This window comes from Euprymna scolopes, chromosome 2, assembly GCF_053919585.1.
Source record: "Euprymna scolopes isolate OS-2025 chromosome 2, ASM5391958v1, whole genome shotgun sequence".
Classification (NCBI taxonomy): Eukaryota; Metazoa; Mollusca; class Cephalopoda; order Sepiida; family Sepiolidae; genus Euprymna; species Euprymna scolopes.
Window position 1 is genome coordinate 65980443 of NC_136483.1, and position 23347 is coordinate 66003789.

The 23347-nt window shown below is 33.8% G+C and overlaps 1 protein-coding gene across 1 annotated transcript in view; it reads right to left on the reverse strand.

Annotated features, from left to right (window-relative positions):
- LOC145291834 (mitotic checkpoint serine/threonine-protein kinase BUB1-like) overlaps window positions 1-23347 on the reverse strand; it is an 85918-nt gene that overhangs the window by 32641 nt on the left and 29930 nt on the right. The window contains exons 10-14 of the mRNA XM_080137721.1: window positions 15452-15593; window positions 12198-12281; window positions 6671-6851; window positions 5791-5932; window positions 1525-1645 (exon numbers count right to left, since the gene is read on the reverse strand). Of these exons, the coding sequence (XP_079993847.1) occupies window positions 1525-1645; window positions 5791-5932; window positions 6671-6851; window positions 12198-12281; window positions 15452-15593 (670 nt within the window). The remainder of the gene's footprint in view (window positions 1-1524; window positions 1646-5790; window positions 5933-6670; window positions 6852-12197; window positions 12282-15451; window positions 15594-23347) is intronic.

Here is a 23347-nt window from a genome sequence, read left to right on the forward strand (position 1 = left end):
TGTTGAATCAGTATGAAGCCGAAGGTGACGGATTCTTGAACTGCATCATCACTGGTGATGAGATGTGGTATCACCACTAAGGGCCAGACTCAAAAGAGTAGTCAGTGGAATAGTGGCACTACTTACGCTATCCAACAAAGAATTTCAAGAAGCAAACATCTGTAAGCAAAGTGATATGCACTGTTTTCTACGATAGGAAAGGTGTCACCTCCTGAATTTATATGGCTATACAACATTCAGAAAATAATTATCTCCCTTGTTAAGAGTTGAGTCTCCAGTTTCTTTTTCTTAATTAGCAAAGATTTAGTTTTGATTTGTTTTTGAAAACTATTTTCATTAATAATTAATTTTCTATCTTATTTTTTTTGTAATTTTAGGGTATGCTCATTACTGTGACATGACAAAGTAGATACCATTGGTTTTACTTGAAAGTCAGTGTTTCAATTTAAAAATTTTGTTTTAATAATATACATACATTACTTTTGGAATGACCCTCGTGTAAAAGGCAAGATTCTTGTCCTTATATTGCACACATAAATGTATATAAATATAAAAGTAAAAAGCTGTAGGAGAAAATATCTCACAGTGTATTGTAAAAATAACAATACTTTTACATAAAAAAGGTTTTATTCATTTCATATGACGTTTCGATATATTATTTACTTTCTTCGCATGTTCCTAAGTCAATAGAGAAAAAGAGGTTTCTAATTTCTAAGTAAGCATTAAGGCTACAAGTAATTACATCTGAACATTCTAAAAACTTAGACAAAAGAAAAATTTTAGAGTAAAGGATTAGTTTAACATTTCAGTTTAATGTAAAATAATCCATTTCCAAGCCATTCTAGCGTTTTAGGGCAGTTAATTTCTTTTTCTACGACACAAACCATGTGCATTTTTTAAAGAAGTGAGAGTTCTGTTTTTCCCCTTCTTTTTAGACGATTTGTACAATGGGCTTGCAACTAGGACTTAGGTTAGTGATAGGGTTAAGGGAGTTTTTTTCGGGAAGGGTTTTATCACTCAGATTTAAGGTTAACAATGACACGTTCAAGGAAAGGCATTAATGGGCTTGTCACTTGAACTTAGATTTAGTAATAGGATTATATATATATATATATATATATATATATATATATATATACACACACACACATACATACACATATTAACTTTTCAACTTAAAAAAATATCAAAAGAATTTAGAGTAATAACTGTTCTAAAGAGCAAGAAAGCCCGGGAAATGGGAGATCATTATTCATGAAACTTATATGCCAAACTGATCCACCATCTATTCAAAAATATTTTTGTCATTTTTTTTTTATTTCACCAAGTTCTTTGTACATACATACATAATCGCCTAAAAAAAAAAAAAAAAAAAAGAATAGAACTTATTCCATTTTTATAACAGAATGATCAAGTCAAATTGTTTCCTTTTTGGGGCAGCAGGCTAATTATAAATTGTTATTAAAAGAGAAATAAACAGAATAGAATTATTTTAATGCATAAAAAAACAAAACATCGACTTACCTATTAGCGTTATGTTGGACGTCACTACAAGGAGGTTGGGACACAGGCTGTTGCTCATCTTCACAGATAAAAAATGGAGCTTGTGACAAGACTGGTGCTGTAACTGGTTTTGGTACCGGTTCTGAAAATAGAGCAAATAATTGAAGACATTTGTTTTATTGATTAAAAAAAAAACAAAAAACATTAATACAAAGTGTGTGTGTGTGTGTGTGTGTGTCCTTCAGTCTTTGTTTAAGGCAGTAAATAATTCTGTCAGTACAAAACCACTGGAAGGAAGGTAATATTTGATATAAACGAAAAAAAAATGCCTGATTTTTAACTATATCCTTAACTGTAAACATGTGGCAATTTAAGAAAAAAGGCAAAAAAAAAAAGGGCCAAAAAAAGAAAAGAAATGAAAATGAAACTAGAATGAAACGAAAAATGAAGAAACGAAAAATGAAGAAACGAAAAATGAAGAAACGAAAAATGAAGAAACGAAAAATGAAGAAACGAAAAATGAAGAAACGAAAAATGAAGAAACGAAAAATGAAGAAACGAAAAATGAAGAAACGAAAAATGAAGAAACGAAAAATGAAGAAACGAAAATGAAGAAACGAAAATGAAGAAACGAAAATGAAGAAACGAAAATGAAGAAACGAAAATGAAGAAACGAAAATGAAGAAACGAAAATGAAGAAACGAAAATGAAGAAACGAAAATGAAGAAACGAAAAATGAAGAAACGAAAAATGAAGAAACGAAAAATGAAGAAACGAAAAATGAAGAAACGAAAAATGAAGAAACGAAAAATGAAGAAACGAAAAATGAAGAAACGAAAAATGAAGAAACGAAAAATGAAGAAACGAAAATGAAGAAACGAAAATGAAGAAACGAAAATGAAGAAACGAAAATGAAGAAACGAAAATGAAGAAACGAAAATGAAGAAACGAAAATGAAGAAACGAAAATGAAGAAACGAAAATGAAGAAACGAAAATGAAGAAACGAAAATGAAGAAACGAAGAAAAAAGAAATGAAAATCCTAACCTACCTGACAAGCAACAAAATCCCACCCCTTCACTGTTGAGGTTTTCATATGCTGGAAAGCCTTCCACTTTAATAGCTTCTTCCCTCGGATTGCTGGACTTTGGAATCCCCACTCCCTGATTCTAGCTTTACTGACTGTACTAACCTGCAGAAGTCTAAATGTTCAGTGAACAGAAATATCGCTACTCAACTTGCCTCCGTTCCCCGTTAGACATGATCCTAAATAATACACTCACATCCAAGTGAAAATATGCCTTATTTTGGGGGTGAAAAAAAAAAAAAAAAAAGACCACAGCTTTCACCAAATGTGTTACAATTAACTTTTTTTACTGGCTTGTATACTTTTAACATTTTTAAACTGTTTGAAAGTTTGTTTATATTTTAAAATAAGTTACAGTATCTAGAAAGCTAAATGAAAAATGTAAGCAAGGTTTAATTTTTATTTTAATTGGTATGAAACATAGACAAAATCTTATTTTGAAATTAAAAAAAATTAAAAAATAAAAACTTTAAAACAGTTTCAGAATGTTAAAAGTATACATATGAATAGAAAATTAAACTTGCTCTACTTTATAGATAAGACTACCTGACTGTGTCCCAACATTTTGTTCAGGAAAGTAGATTGCATATCCCAAATTAAAAAGCTTCCAGGTTGTGTTGACATATAATGTAAACATGTACTTTTTTTATTGAAAATGTTAATTTGGGATGTTCATAAGTATTACTTTTTCTTTTTATCATAAGTTTTTCCATGTTTATTTTTATTTTTCAATTTCCAAGCTATGCAAAATTATTAAACTGTATAAAATGTAATTGTCAAGAAATAATTTAATAGCTGGAAACCATGATAAGAGAAAAAGAGTTATATGAAAAGAAATAAAATCCTATTTCAAACTGGAGTAGGACATACAAACAGAAATAGGAAAATGCATTAGTGTGACGGATTGGTCCACCAATAAAAAACATCACTATTATTACAAACTAGCATACGGTTCAACATTACCTGGTTATAAAATATGCTTGATATGAAATTCTAATTTATGCACATTTTGTATTTATTATTATAGAGCTAATTTTCTATTGATTATTATATTGTACCCAATATTAATAATAATGATTTCAAAAGTTTTGAAGAAAAAAAAAAATAGAATGACTCAAGTGCTATCAACTAGAATCAAACCAAGACATTTACTCTCCAGCAATATTCGTATCCGACTTAATGACACATGCACGTTAAGATAAATTAAGACAGGTAAACATATAAAGGCATAATTACACACGCGTAGAGCATTTTGACCTCAGCTATTTTTCCTGCTAAAACCAAATAGATTCTGCTCTATAGGTTCAAATACCCCATATATCAAGTTTCAAGTCTGTAGACCAAATATTAACAGAGTAGTTAGATAGAGACTTCTGTAGACAGACATCTCTTCCATAAAATAAAGAGATGAGAACCTTCAGCTACAACCTTTCAAAAAGATTTTCAGATGATTACATATCAATATCATGAAAAACGGATGCGGGAAAAAAATTGTTTTAGAATTCATAGTGTAAGATCAATTTCACACACAAATTTAACATAGAATGACCACAAACTTTCCAACTAAATATAGTAGCATTTGGATACTATTTACTTAAATTAAAATTTATGTAACAATGTTCTTGGTTTTATTAGAGAATGGGATTCCACTCAGACTTTGGGATAGCTATATGATTAAGGTAGTTGTTTATTTGGATGTGGTGAGTAGTTTGCAACCCAGACGTTTGTATGTATTATTTAGATTATTCTCATCTTTGCTGACAATACTCTTAGTAACACAAATTATTTCATTTGCTACTTTTTTTTTTTTTTTTTTTTTAAACTACTTTTAACTCTACCACTAACTGTATGTGTGACAATATTAATACTTCTGATAACTATAATTGGTACTCGTACAGTTTAATCAAGACATTCAAAAATGAAAATATGGAAAAAGTTATGTTATACGTATCCGTTTTGACATGAAGATCTCCGAAAAAAATTTCACTTACTTTGAGTAGTTTTTTTTACAGCAGAAAAACACATTTTTATGAGAGCGCGTTGAAGGCAGACATCTTGAATTTGTTTTAAATTTTTGTTTGAATTTTAGAAACGACATGGGAGATAACTCCATGTAAAGCGCCGACACTCCCTCCCCATCTTTAATAACTAGCTTTTCTTCCTAAAAAAAAAAATCAAACCTTTTGCTCGGTATCATAAATTGTTTTTTTTGCTGTAAAATAAAAACCACTTGATGAAATTAAGTGAAATATTTTTTTTGGAGAACTTCATTCCATAACAGATACGTACAATTTAAACTTTTTTCAACATTTTCATTTTTAATGTCTTGACTAAACTGTACAAGTACCCTATAATCATACCAATAATTATAATATCAATACATAATCTGTCTTGAATAGGACCCCTTACAAAAGAAATGAAAGGGAAATGACTCTTGCAAGCATAATATTTATGAATAAAAATGAAAACGAACTATGTCACTAACTGTCCAGGTGGCAATCTTACTATAACTAATAATGAGGGGGAGGGGGTAAGACAAGTCTGAGAAACAAAAATGAAAGAGAGAGAGGAAGAAACAAAAAGTGAAAGAAAATCCAGTCCAATAGCAATGAAAAAAATAAGAGAAATTTTTCAAAGAAAAAAAAAAAAAAAATCACTGCAAAGTTTGAGTGAAAGATTTTGCAAACTAAAAATTATGTATTATTAATATTACAATATAAAGAGACCATTTTTGTGTGTTTGATGAAAAATAAAATAGATTAAATAATTTTTTTTAATTCAATACTTAAGTATTTCATTTTAATTGTTCAAATGGATAAGAAAATTAAGCCTTAAACTATTTTGAACAATTTTAAATGTCTATAATACTTTTAGTAAAATGAAAAATGATTGAATCAAAAATAGATTGCTTTGGTATAATTACTACATAAAAACAAGCCATGGTCAAATATGGCTGTCATAAATAGAACAGTTGGTTTTATTTTCTTTCTTTTTTATGATACTTAAGCAGTCAGAGTAAGGCGTATTGAACTAGAACAATGAAGGAAGAAAGAGATAAAATTGGAATGAGAGGTCTGCTCAAGAAGTAACACAAGAAAAAGGTTTAAACATTTAACTTCTGTTTTCTTAAACATATAACTAGGTAAGTAGGGTGGGGGAGGGGGGAATATAATTTTTTTTTTTTAAAAAACATTAATATACCTTGGGTTGCGTCCACAGGAGTATCATCCAAATCATCAGTAGCAGTTACATCAACTCCTAGATTTATCGAGGCATTGTAAAAACCACGGACAACCTGTAAGGCTTCGATCGTATTCACAGTTGGAGATGGAGCTGAAATACTCTGTAGAGTAGAATAATAAAAGAGAAACTTATACTTTTGTAATTATTTGGAAAAAAAAAATCAAATTGACCACAGTAAAGGGAAGAGAAGTGAGTAGCAACTCTAAATATTAAGTTAACCCAATTGTTATAAAACTTTAATTTTGTTGTTAAGGTTATGTTATATGATTAACTAGCTGTCTGTACTCATGCTGTCCAGGAGTAGTCAATTTAAATTTTTTTTCTTTTATTACTTATATTTTCAAACTTTAAATTGTTTTCAAATTCATTAAAAATTTAGAATTAAATCTGTTTCAATCCAATAGTAAAGATTAAATTACCGATTTAGGAATAATCAAATACAATTTAGCAAAAAAATTATGCATTTCTGTGACTATTTTTAAGCATTGTGCAGATGTAAAAGAAAAACATTTGGCTTATCCAAGTTTGAGAAAAATATGTATCAATAGAGGGAGCGTTCCCTTGTTTTGTTTGAAAATGTATATTTAATGTACAATTGCAACATTAAAACATGAAATAATAAGAGTGCTACAAAAGTATGCATCTTACAAAAAAGTCTTAGTGTATTATGCAAGTGGCAGCAGATCCGAGTGTACAAGTGAAAAAGAATTCTCTTTAGGTTTCATGCGAATACGAGTTTAATAACCTGCCATACACAGACAATACAGTCAGAAATAAAGTAAAATAATTAAATAACTAAGAATTTCAGAGTTCCTAAATAATCTAAACAATACTCTACCTTTTTTCCAACTTTCTTGTTGTGCAAACTAGAATTGGAAACATTCTGGAAACTATTGCTTTGGCTGTTGTTTATCGAGGTTTCTGGTGTCTTCATGTTGCTGTTGTTTAGACTGGTTGCAAAACCTGATCGATTAGCGCTAGTGTTATCCACATCAACCAATGGCTGGAGTTTTGTTTCACTGAAAAAAAAAAAAAAAAAAAAAATTTGAAGTTGAATTTAATTATTACGGTAACATTTGGTCATTAAATCATTAATTAAACCAAATTCTTTCTAGTTGAATTGTCTGGAAATCATTTCTTAACACCTCACAAAGGAAGCAAAATTCAATTTTCAGCAGCCCACAATTTAAACAGTATGCTATCCCATAATTCAGTCATTGACCATTAATTAAACACCAGACTTCAGCAGACTCTACAAGAATATATGAAGAGGCATCACCTCTATCACAAAGATCGAGGTCTACAAAGTTTACCAATGGCACACTAGAAAAATAAATCACTTCCACACCACCATGCAGAGAAATTTGTATGACATAAACTGGCAGGAAAAGATACCAGACAAATCCTCACTCATGCTGAACTCCCAAGCATTTTTACCATCCTGATGAAAGTCCAGCTTTGCTAGGCTGATCATGCAGCCCATATGCTAGACTACAGCATTCCTAAGAAGCTTGTTTTGTGAACTTAAGCATGGCAAGCGCTTTCATGGCAACCAGAGAAAACTGTTTAAAGACGCTTTAAAAGCATCACTGAAGGACTTAAATATTGATCTGTCATCATGGAAACGGACATCTTCAAATAAGATCAAGTGGCGAGTTGCTGTTCACAACAGTGAATGCCAATATAAATGTGACAGGAAAGCTGCTGCAGAAGAACACAGAGAGGACAAGAAAAACTATGCTTTGAAGCCCCCCCCCCTGGCACCTGCTACCATTCCCTGCCCCTACTGCAGCAAAACTAAGTGCAGATTGGCTTTATCAGCCATCTCTGCACTCACCAATGATGATCTCCCTATCCCACCTTACAGAATGATCAATGGTCCCAGTCATTCTGGCAGATTAATACAGGTGTTCAAAACAACCACTATTCTACAAAAGAACCTCATTGGCTTTCACTCATTTTATATAGTGAAGAGGATTAGTATAGATGCAGCACTCTCCTTAGATAGCAACACTCAAATGTGTGTTTAGTGACTAATATCCACCATAAAAATTGGCTTGGTTATCAAGTTGCACAGATGCAGCTGGACGCTCTACTTATAGCTGCTCTATAACCCATTCCCTCACACAGATAGTCATGTTGCCAACCCACCTTCCAGATTTTGATCACGTGCAAACTTCAATTCTAGACCTATTCCTTACCACAGTACCTGAGGATTGTATAACTAAAACCCACTGTTCTTTTAGAAATGCAGACCACCTAGTGGTATCAGTAGACATCACACTTAAATCCCAACTCCAAGGTGAGGAGCCATTGCTCAATATCTTCTCTCTCCCTGCTGAACAGTGTGCTAATTAGACAACTGAATGGTGCAAAGCGGGCATTGAAGCACATGTCCCCGCACAGGAGTATTATAGCAACCTGCCACTCACCCCCATGGTTCACTACAGATTGTGCAGTTGCCATTGCACAAAGACAACATGCACTTCGCCAGTTCGTACACCATAAGTCAAATACAAATAGGCAAAAATTTATAGACGTAGAAGTTCAAGTGTAACGTGAACCGACACCTTGCTGCCCAAATCCCAACATAGTACCCCAGTAGTTGTTGCCCCTGATAGTAGCCCCCTACACCAAAGTGGCAATTTGGCTTGTTTGGGGTGAAAATGTAATAAAAAAATTTAAAAAAAAAAAAAAAAAAAAAAAAAAAAAAAAAATCATTGTAAGAGAGAAATAGCCACAACCAAAAGAAGGCCTGCTGAAATAACTAGGGAACACATAGAATCACAGAAGATAGAAACTCGTGATTTCTGGAAAATCCATAATAGTGTAGTGAATATAATTAATTCCCCCACTATTCAACAACCAGAAGGTTGCATGTACAGCAATCAAGAAAGCGAAACTGCTTGTCCGGCAATTCGCCTCCAACTCCACCTTAGAGCCAACAAACAACTCCCTCATAAATTTCCCTATGCAGACTAAGTCACAATTGATGATCTGAAATCACCCCTTCTTCCCATGTCCACGATATAATAAAAAACTTAGACATCTCCAAAGCGTTTGGGCCTGATCTCATACCTCCTTTACTAATTAAGAAATGCTCACCTCAGCTGGCTCCCGTACTTTCCAAACTCTACAACAAATGCCTTGCTGAATCTTGTTTGCCTAATACCTGGAAGATGGCCTCTGTTGTACCAATGTACACGAACACTGGTTAAATGACTGATCCTCACAATCTATCTGTCTCCTTCCCCTGTTCGCTAAAATCTTTGAGACATCAATCAAGCACTAGTTCACCGCCTTGTAAAAGCTAATCTTCTTTCTGACAAACAATATGGATTTAGGCAATGTCAATTCTACTGCAGATATTTTAACAGTTATTTCTGAATGCATATACAATGCACTACATAAGGCGGGCGAAGCCAAGGCTGTAGCCCTTGATATATCCAAGGCCTTTGACAAAGTCTGGCACGAATGGCTACTCATGCAAATTAAATCATACGGTATAACTGGGCAAATACTAAATATAATTAGATCCTTCTTAGAAAACAATAGGACCATCAAGGTTGTCATTGATGGACGTACATCCAAGCAGCATAACATTAATGTAAGAGCGCCTCAAGAGTCGATCCTTGGACCACTATTATTCCTGATATTCATCAATGACCTCCCTGATAATAATATATCTGATATGGGTATATTTGCTGATGACACAACACTCTATAACATGCAGGAGGGAAGAACGGATGTACACAAATCTAAGACAATGGCTGAATCCTTAGAAAATTACCTTCAGACCATAGTGGAATGGGGACGTAAATGGATGGTAACATTTAATGCTAGTAAGATTAAGCTGCTCTCCTTTAACAATTACAAGACATCTCCAACCACCGATATCCATGATAAACAATTCTTTCTTCAAACTCTTCGGCTTAACATTCACAGGAAATATGAAATAGAACAAATACATTGAGTACATTGCAAAGGCTGCTGCAAGGAAGGGCTCCCGCTATCATGCTAGAAAACTACTCATACCTGAGAGCACCCTGTGCTTCTACAAGGCCACCATTCACCCATGCATGGAATATTGCTGGTGCATCTACCACCAGTCTCTCCCTCTTGGATAGGGTTCAAAAAAGGGTCTCCAACCCAATATGTCCCACCTTGTCAACTAGGCTCCAATCCCTGTCCCATCATCGCAATGTTGCATCCCTGTGCCTGTTTTACAAGTATTTTTATGAAATGTGCTCTAATAGCTCCTTCCGTAGAACAGCTAGACTTTGGAATTCCATTCCTGCTACCCTGACTGCACTGATATGCAGAAATCCAAATGTAACGTAAAGCAACATCATCTTTCTTAGGCATGACCCCAATTAGTAGCCCCTTATGTCTAAGTGGTAATATGCCTTGTTTAGAGTAAAGATGAGTATTAAAAAAAATAATAATAAAAAAAAGTTTTCTTACGGTTTAGGAGTACAATGATGATACTTCATTTAATCTGCAATTTCAAGGCTTCAAAATTACTCTAAAAATATGATAATGGTTGACACATTTTCATTAATCTGTATTAATAAAAATAGCAGACATGATCCCACATGTCTATATTTTCACCTATATGCATTTAGGAGAAATGCACATTAAAATCATTTTTAGTGCTTGCCCAGAATTCTTCTGATGAAAAAAAGAAATCTGTATAATGTACGTACCCATGATGGAAAGAAAATATCATACACCAAAAATCAGTTTTATTTTTAAATAAGAAAATCAAATTTTATGGCTAAACTACGGGTGGCGATCTCGCAACGCAATCTTGAAAATATTGTGACGTAGATGTAAATTAAACAAATAATCATTCGGTGGCGGTGAAGTTTTTATTGCTACTGCTTTGAAGGTTTGTTTGCAGTTGTAGTTCTAAATACGATATCTGATTTTTTATTATAATCGAGGTACCGCCTATTGATTGGTTGTGTCTTTTTGATTTATTTGTTTGCAGATAGGGTATCCTTTGAAGGTTATATTGTCAGTTGCTTTTAGCAGGGTTTCTTGTAAGCCAATGCTATTATATTTTATTTCTTCATATTTTGATTTCCACCTCTGCAATTCCATGGTAAAATATTTTTAGTCATTTGTATGGTCAGGATTTTATTTTTAATCTTTTTTTTTATGCATTGTCTCTAGAGTTTGAAATTTATTCTGGTCTGTAGTTCTTGCTCTTGATGTAAAGATAGCTCTGTCTTTCAAATTTTTTATTAGTTTTTAAGTTTGGTTCTCTTCTTTCCTAGAGTGTATTTGGTGTTCATTCATTAGGTTTTTTGGGTAGTTTATGGGGTTTTTATTTAGGAGTTGTGTTTGGGTTTTGGGATCTGATGAGATTTTACTTTTGATTTTTTTTTTTTTTTTTTACTCACTATATCGCCACTTGGCTACTATTTGGGACAATGCCTAAGAAAGATTAACAATTAAGATGTTGGTTGACATTACATTTAAATGTCTGTATATCAGTACAGCCAGGGAAGCAGGTAACAGGAAGGGAATTCCAAAGTCTAGCTGTTCGAGGGAAGAAACTATTAGAATTAGAAGCTTTTTGGCATCGTTGTTTGTGTGTTGTTTTCAGATGGTGTTTGAGTTGATAGTTGTCATAAGGTGTTCTTGATGTTTCAACTAGTTTTTTGGGTATCTTTATTATGGTTGTGATTTCTGAAGGTTTTTGTTTTCTATTGATTTTTGTTAATTACATACGATTTAACCGAGTTTCTTATGGAGGCTGATTCAATGATCTTTCTGACTTCAGTGAAACTTATGTTTTTTTTGTTTATTTTATTTCATTTATTTTTTTTTCTTAGAGCCAGGTGAGTATGCTGGGTGGTTTCACCACAATTTATACATTTTGTGTTTCCATTTTTGGACATATTTTTCTAGTACAGAATTCTTGGTAATGGCCAAATTTTTTGGCAGTTTAGGCAGCAAAGTGGTCTGAGTATATAAGTTTCTATTTTCATATTAATATACCCAATTTTGATTCCAGCTGGTGTGATGAACGTTAATATTGTTTGTTCAGTTCTTTTTATTGTAATTCTTTTGGCACCAAACATCTACAGAATGCCAACATTACATATGTGGATTTTTCACAAGTCCCGCTAGTAGTATTTACATTTCTTTTTATCAAAATTACTCCGTGATAAAGGTTTTCTTTCATGTTTTCTTTTTTCTAGCGTTTTAAAATTTCATCAGCACTCAGCATATCTGCCCGTTCATGTAAGCTGCCAGGAGCAACATCCATGGAAAAACAAGTCATTCTCTGCAGAAGTACCTAATAATGCTGTAAATATATATTCTTTATCAATACATGATAGTTGTATGCTTACCTGCCGCTTTGATTAGACGGAACAACATTTTCCGAAGCATTAGTAAAAGATGATGCTTGAGACATTTCCGGGTTTTTTGACTGCCTGCAAGAAAGATAAAAAAATATAAAATGAAAACTGAAAAATGAGAAAACAAGATTGACACAGACAAGCTTAAAAATTTAATTTCATTGCTTGTCCAAAACTCAATCCTATGATGAAAGAAAAATGAAAAATCTGTACGAAGTATGTACCTGTGATGGAAAGAAAATAACATACACCAAAAATCAAATTTATCAAATTTTATTTTTATAAAGAAAACCATTTTTAAGCAAATTTGAGGTTTCTTTCCTCCCTAACTATGTTAAGAATGGCTTTCCAAAATCTTGCAAGTTTGAATTATTTGGAGTTACCTCCCTTGTTCTTTCACTTTTTTAAAATGACGTCGCAATACAGTCGACCCCCGCTTAGAAAAAAAAAAAAAACCTACTTTATCAAGTTGTCATATTTTTTGTGTATATTTTCTTTCTATCACAGGTATGTACATAATACAGATTCTTTGTTTTTCATGGGACTCAGAAAGAAATTATGTTCAATCAACAATTTATATTTCAAAATTGCAATAGTAAAACTGGGGTGCTTATTTAGAATTCAACCAACTTTAAAACTAAATTGCAGAAAAATCTATGATACATTCCAGTCATAGAATGGAGATATTACAAAAAAAAATTTTTTTTTTAAATACCTAATTTATAAAGTATTTTTCATTATATATATATATATATATATATTATATATATAAAATCATTTTTTAACAATTTTAATAGTACAAAAAAATTTTTAGTTGAAAATTATATACCTATATTAATTACTAAATAATAGATGCCTTTAGTTCTTAAGTGCAACAAAATTTACATAAGATAAAATAAATTCAAGGTAATTTTTAGATTCAATCTAAATTAAATTTTTCCAGTTTATAAAAGTGCACTTTGAAAATTGATAAATTTGAAATTAAATCTTGTACCTTAATTTTTTAAGTTTTATATTTAAAAAATACATTGTAACTATTTTCATGCCTTGCAAGAAATACTTTTCTAACTTGTGAAATCATGACTGATCGTCACAAAAAAAAAAAAAAAAAAAAAAAAAAAAAAACAAACGAGAGAAAAAAAATGAACCAGAGAAAAAAAAACGAGGAAAAAAAAGGAGGGGAAAAAAAAGGAGGGGGAAAAAAACGAGGGGGAAAAAAAACGAGGGGGAAAAAAAACGAGGGGGAAAAAAAACGAGGGGGAAAAAAAACGAGGGGGAAAAAAAACGAGGGGGAAAAAAAACGAGGGGGAAAAAAAACGAGGGGAAAAAAAACGAGGGGAAAAAAAACGAGGGGAAAAAAAACGAGGGGAAAAAAAAAACGAGGGGAAAAAAAAAACAAGGGGAAAAAAAAAACAAGGGGAAAAAAAACGAGGGGAAAAAAAAACGAGGGGGAAAAAAAAACGAGGGGAAAAAAAAACGAGGGGAAAAAAAAAACGAGGGGAAAAAAAAAAAACGAGGGAAAAAAAAAACGAGGGAAAAAAAAAACGAGGGGAAAAAAAACGAGGGGAAAAAAAACGAGGGAAAAAAAACGAGGGAAAAAAAAACGAGGGAAAAAAAAAACGAGGGCAAAAAAAAAAAAACGAGGGCAAAAAAAAAAAAACGAGGGCAAAAAAAAAAAACGAGGGCAAAAAAAAATGAGGGGAAAAAAAAACGAGGGAAAAAAAACGAGGAAAAAAAAAGAGGGGAAAAAAAAACGAGGGAAAAAAAAACGAGGGAAAAAAAAACGAGGGAAAAAAAAACGAGGGAAAAAAAAAACGAGGGAAAAAAAAAACGAGGGAAAAAAAAAACGAGGGAAAAAAAAAACGAGGGAAAAAAAAACGAGGGAAAAAAAAGAAAAAAAAACGAGGGAAAAAAAACGAGGGGAAAAAAACGAGGGGAAAAAAAAACGAGGGAAAAAAAAAACGAGGGAAAAAAAAACGAGGGAAAAAAAAAACGAGGGAAAAAAAAAACGAGGGAAAAAAAAAACGAGGGAAAAAAAAAACGAGGGAAAAAAAAAACGAGGGAAAAAAAAACGAGGGAAAAAAAACGAGGGAAAAAAACGAGGGAAAAAAAACGAGGGAAAAAAACGAGGAAAAAAAAACGAGGAAAAAAAAACGAGGAAAAAAAAACGAGGAAAAAAAAACGAGGAAAAAAAAACAAGGAAAAAAAACGAGGAAAAAAAACAAGGAAAAAAAACAAGGAAAAAAAAACAAAAACAAAGGAGAAAAAAGAAAAACAAAGGAAAAACAAACAAACAAAGGAAAAACAAACAAAGGAAAAACAAACAAAGGAAAAACAAACAAAGGAAAAACAAACAAACAAAGGAAAAAACAAACAAAAGAAAAACAAACAAACAAAAGAAAAACAAACAAACAAAAGAAAAACAAACAAACAAAAGAAAAACAAAGAAAAACAAAGAAAAACAAAGAAAAAGCACAAAAGAAAAAAGCACAAAAGAAACAAAAGAAACAAAAAACAAAAGAAAAACAAGAAAAACACAAAAGAAAAACGCAAAAACAAACAAACAAAAGAAAAACAAAAGAAAAACAAACAAAAGAAAAACAAAAGAAAAACAAACAAAAGAAAAAAGAAAAACAAAAGAAAAACAAACAAACAAAAGAAAAACAAACAAACAAAAGAAAAACAAACAAAGAAAAACAAACAAAGAATAACAAACAAAGAAAAGAAAAACAAACAAAAACAAACAAAGAAAAACAAACAAAGAATAACAAACAAAGAAAAGAAAAACAAACAAAAACAAACTAACAAAAGAAAAACAAAGAAAAACAAAGAAAAACAAACAAAGACAAGGGGGAAAAAAAAACGAGGGGAAAAAAAACGAGGGGGAAAAAAACGAGGGGAAATAAAACGAGGGAAAAAAAAACGAGGGAAAAAAAAACGAGGGAAAAAAAAAAGAGGGAAAAAAAAGAGGGAAAAAAAAGAGGGAAAAAAAACGAGGGGAAAAAAAACGAGGGGAAAAAAAAACGAAGGGAAAAAAAACGAGGGGAAAAAAAAACAAAGAAAAACAAAGAAATAAAAACAAACAAAAGAAATAAAAAACAAAAAAAATAAAAACAAACAAAAGAAATAAAAAAACAAACAAAAGAAATAAAAACAAACAAAATAAAAACAAAAAAAAAAAACGAAATAAGAAAAGTGGAAAAGAGTGAAAAAAAAAACACACACACACAGAAAATAACACTTACATAACTTGTAAATTTTTGGCAATTTCTTTTTCCGTCTGTGTGTATTTCCGTAGATTTTCCTGAATTATTTTCTGCTCTTTCATCAATTCACGATTCTTTAACAATATTTTCTGTTGTTCCTCCATCAAACGTTTATTCATTTCTGATGTTAAAACAAAGATAGGGTAAAAGCATATTGAATACAACACTTGTCTACCAGCAAAGAGAAAAAATAAAGCAGAATTGAATGTAAGTAATGTGAAATAATCACATGAAATTAAGTTTGCTGTAGGCGAATTTTAAATTCTTAGATGGACTTGTGTATTTAAGTGACAAAAACAATCATAAGAATCAAGTTACTTCCTATTGAAATATTCAAAGCTTTATTATATATTAGACCATCCACAATCAGCTGGGTAACTATTTAGTATATATATTATTTACTATACTAGTGGGAGGGTGCCCGGCTTTGCTCGATCGTAAGATATGCTTTAATATATTTTAATTTGTCCAGATTTCGTGTATATGTTATTATAGAGTCATAATTTCAAAAGTGAAAAATAGTATTTAGATGCAATCAGCTAGAATTTTTTTTTTTTTTTTTTTTTTTAATTACATTTTCACCCCAAACAAGGCAAATTGCCACTTTGGTGTAGGGGACTACTATCAGGGGCAACAACTACTGGGGTACTATGTAGGGATTCGGGCAGCAAGGTGTCAGTTCACGTTACACTTGAACTTCTGCACGTCAGTACTGTTGGGGAAGCAGGGACCTGGAATGGAATTCCAGAGTCTAGCAGTTCTGGGGAAGAAACTATTGGAGTAAAAAGATCTTTTACATCTAGGGATCTCTACAGTGTGGGGGTGGGATTTAGCAGCCTTTCGGGTTTGTCGAGGGTGCTCACGTCGTGGGGGCACAAGTGATTGCAGTTCGTCAGAGCATTCACCACTAAAATACTTGTAGAAAAGGCAGAGGGATGCAACATTTCGTCGATGGGACAGAGGCTGAAGCTTAGATGCCAGTTCAGGGCCTATCAGGTTTGCGACTCTTTTGAACCTTGTCAAGGAGCGAGAGACTAGTAGCAGATGCACCAGCCCAGATGTGGCAGCAATACTCCATACATGGGCGAATGGTGGCCTTATAGAGGTACAGGATACTTTCGGGTGTTAGTAGTTTTCTAGCACGGTAGAGAGAGCCCACCTTTCTTGCAGCGGCCCTGGCAATGCCTTCAATGTAATTGTTCCAACTCATGTTTCCTGTGGACGTTAGGCCAAGGAGTTTGAAAGATGGACTCTCAGATAAAGAGTCGTTGGCCATTGCTATGGGTGGTAGAGAGGGTTTCTTGTAATTATTGAATGAAACTAGTTTAGTCTTGGCAGCATTGAACGCGACCAACCACTTTTGTCCCCATTCCACTACAGATTGGAGGTCTTCCTCTAGTGTTTCTGCCATTTCTTTAGAAATGTGTTCATTCGTCTTCCTGTCGTGCCTGCCATAGAGTGTAATGTCATCAGCATATACACCCATCTCAGAGGCAATGTTGTCGGGGAGGTCATTTATGAATATCAGGAACAATAGCGGTCCAAGGATAGAACCCTGGGGCACCCCCGCATTTATATCATATTGTTTAGATGTACGACCGTCGAGGACAACCTGGATTTTTCTCTTATCTAAGAAGGATTTAATTATGTTAAGTATTTTACCAGTGATACCGTATGATCTGATTTTCCTGAGGAGACCCTCATGCCATACCCTGTCAAAAGCCTTAGATATATCTAGAGCTACCGCTCTGCCCTCCCCCGCTTTGTCCAGTGAATGGTATATACGTTCAGAGATCACAGTTAGGATGTCTGCTGTGGAACGGGCTTGTCTAAATCCATATTGATGGTCGGTCAGAAGTTTAGCATCTGTAAGATGATGGACTAGAGCATGGTTAATTATGGTCTCAAATATTTTGGCAAAAAGTGGGAGGAGGCTAATGGGGCGATAATTTGATGGGTCTGTCCTTTCGCCAGAATTCTTGAATACTGGTACAACAGAAGCAGTTTTCCAACAGCCCGGAAAGCAAGCTTCATTAAGGCATTTGTTGTAGAGTTTGGAGAGAACTGGAGCTACTTCGGTTGAGCACTTTTTTAATAGCACAGCTGGGATAAGATCGGGTCCACATGCTTTCGAGGTGTCAAGGTTTTTTATGATAGCATGCACCTGAGCAGGGGTGGTTTTCAGATCGTCTAGTGTGGCGTCTGTCCGCATAGGAAAGTCAGGTGGGGGTGGTTGGAAGGGTCCAGTGTGGAGTTTGAGGCAAACCGACTGGCAAGCATGTTAGCCTTGTCAGTTGCTGAGGAGACAACCTCGTGATTGTTGGTTAGTGGGGGAATTGTTGATTGCCCATTATTTACTACACTGTTGTAGATTTTCCAGAAGTCTCGAGTTCCTAGTTTTTGTGCTTCGATGCGCTTTTTAGTGGTTTCCGTAAATTCTCTCTTAGCTGTCGCTATTTCTTTCTTAACGTTATTTCTAGCTTCTATATACTTCAGTCTGTTTGAACTGGACTGATGTCGGTTAAACCTACGGTATGCATGCTGCTTTTGAGCAATGGCAGTTGCACAAGTCGACGTAAACCATTGGGGAGAGTGGGGCTTACTATAAAATTTCCGCATGGGAACATGCGCTTCGATCGCAGTTTTGAACCAGTCAGTGGTCTCGTTTGCACATTGTTCAGCAGGGAGAGAGAAAATATTTTTCCATGGAGCATCTCTAATTAGTTCCCTGATGGCTTCCCAGTCAGCCTTATTATAATATCTCGTTTTGAGCACTGGCTCCTCAGTTTTGGGTCTAGAGTTTAGGGCGATTTCAACAATTATCACTGCATGATCAGCGTTCCCAAGTGGGCTGTGGGCCTTCGTTATGCAGTCATCAGGAACTGTGGTTAAAAACAGATCTAGAAGTGATGCGTGTTGTTCTTCCTGGTCAGGGAAACGGGTTGGAAATGTAACAATTTGTGATAGGGAGTGAGATATAGCGAAGCTATGGGTTGTGCTGCCCGCTGCATCTGTGTGAGTAGAGAATCCAAGCCAGTTTTTGTGGTGGACATTAAAGTCACTAAATACATGTATTTGTGCGCTAGTGTCGAGGGACAGTGCCGTGTCTATGCTGTCAGATACTTTGTTTATTATGGAGCAGTCCTGAGTCGAGGGAGAGCGGTAGAGAAAATAATAGTAGCTAATATTGTGTTGCATGGTTAGTCTAAAGCACATAAAGGCTTGATCATCTGTTTCTAGGTTTGTTTCTCTAGTCAACGGAAGGGTATTACGAATGTAAACTCCAAGTCCGTGCATATGTCTGTCAGAGTTCTTACGGCAGAGTGGGAGATATCCAGGCATGTTCAAGTGGTTAGAGGGAATGGAGGAGTGTAGGTTAGTCTCACTTAGTACTAAGATATCCGGGGTATTTGTTAAGAGAAATGCTTCAACATCAGCTAAGTTAGTTCTAAGCCCACGGATATTTGTGAATGAGAGCCTCAAGGGAGGAGGCAAGTTGAATTTGTTTGTCCCTAATCCTGGTTTAAGCTTATTTTTAAATTGTACTATCGTCATATTTTTTTTTAGGAGTTTCGGTAAGGGGGAGCTAAACAAGAGGTTATGCAGAGCTTCAGACATGCATCACAAGTAGACCATCAGCTGACCTTTCTCCAATTAGGATTGTGGCCTCAGGAAAGCCCACCGGGGATGAGTGCAGGGTCCCTTTCCATGCGCGTCATGGCACTACAAACAACCCGATATTATTCAACTGTTGATGGAGCAGCCGCTCTAAGCGCTACCAAAGAGTTAGGGCTCCTGTACTACCAGTCGGGAACAGCAGCCAGGAACTGTCAAACTGTAGCATTCAAAGCTGGTGACGTTACCTCTGTACCAATGTGACACTCATGTAAGCAGATTAAAAATCAAAAATAAACTAAGACGAATGAATGAAATGTTTAACAATTTTGACCCATTTTTGACCCTTTATAAACAATTTCTACTTTTTTTTTTTTATTTTACATGGAGTTCATCAATGGCCACTCAGAGATAAGGGTTATTGTGTGTACAGTAATCAAAGGGATAGTGTAGTAATAGTATTGGAGAATTGGTAAAGTGTCATTACTTAGGGGGGGGGGGGGTCATCAGGAACTTGTTTGTGTTGGACTTGAAGACATCCAGGTTGAAGTCGGGAGGGAAACAGGCAAGCGGAACAGCGTTCCACAGGCATGCAGTTCTAAGAAAGAAGCTTTGTTCATGGAATCTACGCTTCGATTTAGGCACAGATAAGGAGTGGGGAAAATTATTGACGGTGGTTTCAGCTAGTTGGGTGTTTTTTGAAAAAGATTGGCGAGGGGAGATCAGAGAATGGAGCTCAGACGAGCACTACTGGCTAAACCCCATAAAAGAACAGCCCATAAAAAAATCCAATCATTTGAGGCCCCTAGCGCCGCTCTAAAACTTTTTTTTTTGGAGGAGATAGAGTATGAACATATGGAAACCAACAGACATATAGTCGTTTATATATTAGATTACAGAGTTGGGATTTTCGAAAGTAAAAAAAAAAAGTATTTGGGTGCCATCAGCTTGAATCGAAACCGAAAGCAAAACAATAACATTCAAAATGTTCTGACGTTACCACTGTACTAAAGTGACATGCGTATGAACTGATTAAAAATAATCTAAGATTAATGTACAAAATGTATAATGATATATATTATCAGAAGGCCCGGAGTCGCCCGGGATTGAATAAGACGGGTGGAAATATATACTAGCAGAAGGCCCGGCATCACCCGGGATTGAATGAGATGGGTGCAAATACATACTAGTAGCAATACACATGAGAAAATTTAAATGGCTTAAAATATTTTAATATTGGTATATATAGAAAGAGCTTGATAAGCTAAGAAAAAATCTTTTTAAATTTTTAAAATCCAATTAAAATCAAGGAAGTTATAACTATTTTTATGCCCTGCGTGTTTGGATATTTTCCTCTCATTAAGACCATATGCATTTTGTCACATTTTTTTGCACTACTTTTTCAGTAAAAATGCTATACCTTTGTTAAAACACAAGACTAAGCAATGAAATTTGCCATAAGTATATTTTTGTGCAAGGAATCTGAATATGCTATTGAAAATCTCCAGAAATGAATGATTTCCAAATAATCTGCAGTAAATGGACATAATTATGCTGCGATTGCAATGTATTCGTTAGAAAAGAAGTTAGAGAACTCAAAGTTTAGTTATAATGCATTTTATGTGCCAAAAATTGAAATCGAAATCTAGGATTGGTTAAAAATGAATATATTGCAATATTTCTTTGGTATTATTGTAGATTAATACCTTCCGGTATCCCTCCCCATCTGACCACCTCTCCAAAATATGTGATTCTACCTTTATAGACAATTGCATGTGAACAACTTGAAAAACTTTAATAAAAGATAAACAAAAATTATTTTAGAATTTAATGTAAAATGATTTCTCATTTTGAATCATTCAAGCGTTTTAGGGCAGTTACCCCCAATGATAGATAAATCCTGGGTGTTTTTTTTTTGTTTGTTTGTTTTCGAAAAGGTGATTATGTGTGGTTTTAAGAGTGTCTTTGTACAATTATGAGAAGGTAGGGAGGTTGCCACTCTGACTTCACACATACTTTTCCTTAGCCCTATCATTAGATAGGGCTAAGGAAAATTATGTGTGAACATCCTGAAGACTTAATAGAAACAAAACAAAAACAATTTTAGAATTTAGAGTGGGGGTTGGTTTCACATAAACGTAAAATAATTCACCATTTCAAGACAACCCTAGCGTTTTAGGACAGTTGACCAATTTATTTTTGGGGGGAGGGGGAGTAATCATGTGCACTTTTCTTTAAACGTTTTTATGCTTTTTTTTATACGTTTATATGAGCTCACAGAGGAAGTTTGTTTAGTGGGGAGCTTTGCCACTTGTACTTAGCGTTATTGTTAAGGCTAAAGGTTTTAGGAGGAGGCTTGCCACTCGTACCTAAGATTAGACATAGAATTAAGCAAGTTTTTTTTTAAGAGGGTGTTTGACACCCATTGTTAAACTTTACAAGAATTATGACAAAAATAAATGTTATTTAAAAAAGTGACGTCCCTCTAACAGAAAACATAATGCTTGGAAAAATATCAAGTATTTAAATTCTATTTAAATATAAAAAAAGAAACAAGTTTTTGCTTATGCTGACAAATTGTTAAAAAATTTTAATGTTATTTTGATTTTTAATTACATTTCATGTCTTTTCCTACCGTTGTTATTTTTTAACTGAGAACCTCCTACAAATATTTAAATATTGATTATTTTTTTATTTATTTATTTTTTTTTTAATAATCGGCTAGATTAGTTTCCATTCGATAATAATTCACTGAAAACATTTTTTAAGGGACGAAAAGGGGAGGGGGGATATCAATTTAGTCCCAGAAACGACTGAAACAGTTTACCATCTCAAAATTAGTTTATTACTTGTACATTTTTTACAGTGACTGGGATATGGAGTCAGTCCTGGAAATGGCTGAAGCAGTTTACGATCTCAAAATTACTTAAAATCATATATATTGTTGGTGATCTTTGAAGGTGAACTAGGCCAGTTTCTGTAGGGGTGATCCATATTTTTCTGAATTTACAATGTTATCCTCCAGGAATGACATCACGGTTGTAGTGGTGGGTAGAAAGAAGCATAATTATGTTGCTTTTAAACATGCTCTGGAGTTCTCTAGGGATTACCAAACCTTCTCTTTTGGGGTGGGGTTGGAGGGAGTAATGCCCATTTTGGGGTCACAAAGCAATCTCCAACAATGTTATATTCCAAAAATATAGAATACCTGTGGAATCATATTCCGGAAATTACATCATTTCTCTTACTATTATGTTGTCGGTGGTGGGGAGGGAAGAACTACATTAATATTTAAATTCATGGTAAAGTAAAAGTTGCCTAATCACCATCCGTGTCAATGTATTTACATAATTATTTGGAAAACATGCTGAGTTATGTTCAAGAAATGATATCATTTCACTTAAAATGATGGTGTCGGTAGAGAAAGATCACAGTAATGTAGAATTTTATAGTGAAGCAAGGGCTGCCTAATCACTAAGCTGCTCAAAGTATTTGTGTATGTATTTGTAAAACCTGCTGAGTAATCTTCCAAAAATAACGTTTTTTTTTCCAAAAAAAATTTGGTGTCGGTAAATGGGAAAGAAAATGAAACACTAATGTGGAATTTTATAATGAAGCAAAGGTTGTCTAATCACTGTGTCAATGTATTTATGCAAGTATTTGAAAATCCTGCTGAGACATCTTCCAAAAAATGACAATTTTTCTTAAAATTATAGTGCCTACAGTAAGGAAGGAAAGAAACCCAGTAATGTTGAAATTTATGATGAAGCAAGGGTTGCCTAATCATTATCCAAGACAATGTATTTATGTATTAATTTGGAAATCCTAATGATCCATCTTCTAAAAACGATTTCATTTTTCTTTAAATTATGGTAGCCTTGGTGGGAAGAGAAATTATTTCATATATGTTGTACAATACCTGTTGAGAGTATGTTAAATTGTTTCTTATGTGCATTTATATTACGCGTCCGAGGGTAGGTAAAATTATTTTAAATGTGTTGTACATTACCCGTCCTAGCGTAGGTAAAATATTCTTTTGCTCAGAATAGCAAATGATACATAGACATAAATTTCTCTATCCTAAGAATAATAGGCATGTTCAAAAGTAACTTAATTTTTCTCATTGTTTTATATGGTCCTGAGTAACGCCAGGTGCCCTTGCTAGTCTATTATATAAAGGGAAGTCATCTGTGTCTTTGTGTGTGTGTCAATCTGGGCAATGACGGATATCCATCCTAGTTATACATAATGCCTGCAACT